At 36.0% G+C, this 2,518-nt stretch overlaps 1 protein-coding gene across 1 annotated transcript; it reads left to right on the forward strand.

The window, feature by feature from the left end:
- Positions 1–535: 535 nt before the first annotated feature.
- LOC116120345 (multiple organellar RNA editing factor 7, mitochondrial) lies at positions 536–2,269 on the forward strand. Its single transcript, XM_031406298.1, has 4 exons — positions 536–783; positions 867–964; positions 1,050–1,115; positions 1,954–2,269. The coding sequence occupies exons 1-4, from the start codon at positions 536–538 to the stop codon at positions 2,094–2,096; spliced, it is 555 nt and encodes a 184-aa protein (XP_031262158.1). The 3' UTR covers positions 2,097–2,269.
- The last annotated feature ends 249 nt before the right edge of the window (positions 2,270–2,518 follow it).

A 2,518-nucleotide genomic window follows, 5' to 3' on the forward strand; every position in this document is an offset into this window, starting at 1 on the left:
ACATAACAACTTACTAAATTGACAATGTGAAACAAATACAACTTCTAAGTTTTTACGGTCTCTATCATGACAATATCTATCTCATTCTTCATTGATGTTATCATAATCTTGAAACATAGTAGTTTTATTTATCTCATTTCAATTATTAAATTATGTGAGAAAATAAATTATTCAAATTGTCTAATGAAAAGAAAATTAAATCTTTTCATTTTTGGCCGGATGGTAATTCCTTTAGTCACTGGGGGTCTTATCTTCCAGTCGTGGGAGAGGCAATTATCGGGTTTACCCAAAAAAAAAAAAAATTAATTTTAGAATTAAATAGGTTAAACAAGTTGCAATTAATGAGAGAACAAATAATATATGGGCCTTCAAATGTTGGCTGAGAAAAAAAACTAGGCCCATTAAACTGTGATTGCGTGGCAATGGATCAAACGAAGCAACATCATGTATCATACAGGGTCACTTCACAAATCATCATCATCATTTTCTTTTTCAGGCGAAACTCAAAACGCAAAAATTTACCATCAAAACGACAATGCTACGAAGCCTCATCAGGAACCCGACGAATCTGACGACACCTCTTCGCCGTTATCTTCTGTCTTCCTCTCCGTCCAGTCTGTTCTCTTCCTGCTCGGTGGTGACTCAGTTGAGCCGGGTACCTAGTTTGCTAGAGGGGTGTGACTATGAGCACTGGCTTGTCGTCATGGAGGCTCCCATGGGATACCCACCTCGTGATGAGATCGTTAATGGCTATGTCAAGACTCTCGCTATGGCTTTCGGCAGGTAAAGTTTCAACCTTTTGTTTCCTTCAATTTAGTTTTAGCCGTTTATCATTCATTTCGGTTTTCTTAAATTGGTATATGCAGTGAAGAGGAAGCAAAGAAATCTATATACTCAGTTTCCACTAAATACTACTATGCATTTGGTTGCAAAGTCCCAGAAAACTTCACTTATAAGATCAAAGGTAAGGTTTCTTTTCGTTGTTTGTTTTTTCCTTTGACATTTTCCTCTGATTTTGTGTTTATGATTTTGTTCTGGTTGGTTTGCAGTCTTGCCAAATGTGAAATGGATTCTACCAGATTCTTATTTGTTCAATGGTGAAAATAGTTATGGAGGTACTATTATTCATCTTGCTTTATTGATATATGGATTAGTGATTGATCATTCCATTTCAGCAACATTATCTCATTTTAGTGAGACATCTGATTTTAAGCATGAGCTGGAGCTAGTAAATTTAGGTGTTGCTAAAAATTGAGGCATCCGATTATAATTTGTTTTTTTATGGTGGTGGTGGTGGTGTTGGTTTCTTTTGTGACCAAGAAGTGGAAGGCATTAGAGAGGATACAATTGAATAGTTTCAATGTCACACGACGGGTTGTATGAACTCCTTGCTTGGACGAATAGGCCTACATGCATTTGAATTACTGCAGAAACAAAAGTTGATGCATTACTTTGTAATTTGTTCGTTTCCGGCATGTTTATCAATATAATTGTAGTCAATGTATTCATCCAATGGATCTATAACTTCTCTAGTGTGTGCTGTTAATTTGTCATGATGATAGTTGTGTTTGATGAAATCCCATGTGGTGTCTATGTTGTTCCTAAGATAATAAATTAAGTACTTGTACTGGGCTGAGGAAATTGTTATGAATGTGTAACAGTATAAGTAACACCAGTCTCAATCCATTAATTGGGAATCCATAATCAAGGTCTATGTTCTGACTTGATACAATGAACGATTTGATGCTAATTGCAAGTTGTTTGAGTCCAAATCTATGTTAAAGGGAACTCAAACAGAATGATAACGTAATGATTTTGCCGTGCATATCCTGATTTTGCATTCATTGCAACATCATGTGTTATTTGGTTATGTTTTTGTAATTGGAAGGCTCATTTTGGGTAAATTACAAGTTCTTTTTTGTTTATTATAAAACTGTTATTATTTTCTCGCAGGAGAACCGTTTGTTAATGGGGAGGTTGTTCCATATAATGACAAGTATCATATGGACTGGATCCAGGACAGAAATGTTGATAAATGTAAGAGCTTACCCAACTTAAAGAAATCCAGGAGAAAACGTAGAAAAAACCACGTCTAACTATAGGCATGCAGCTGGATTTAAACTTTTCCATCTTCCTGAAAGTGAAGAAGCAGTGCCATCCAATCCACAAGTTGTACTTTGCCGAGGCTATCATTTGGATGCATATCAGTGGCTGGTTTTCTTTGCCAAGCTTGGACTCAATTGGATTCAGGCTTAGAGAAATACTTGGTTGATGTGGAATCATATATAGTTATGTCAAAAATTTAAAGAGCAACTTGGTACTGCAACTACAACGGCATAGATAGTTACTTAACATGGTATTGGAGTTAAAGTCTTCTTATTACAATCAGCATTTGTTCATCTGTAATCTGTTCTGTCTGGGTTTGATACGTTTGCGGACAGTCCACATTTGATAGATGGAGAAGTTGTTATTACACAGGATTTGGCTACTTAGGAGACATCCCCCTTGGGAAAAAAAG

The sequence above is a fragment of the Pistacia vera genome, unplaced genomic scaffold (genome assembly GCF_008641045.1).
Source record: "Pistacia vera cultivar Batoury unplaced genomic scaffold, PisVer_v2 Contig93, whole genome shotgun sequence".
Classification (NCBI taxonomy): Eukaryota; Viridiplantae; Streptophyta; class Magnoliopsida; order Sapindales; family Anacardiaceae; genus Pistacia; species Pistacia vera.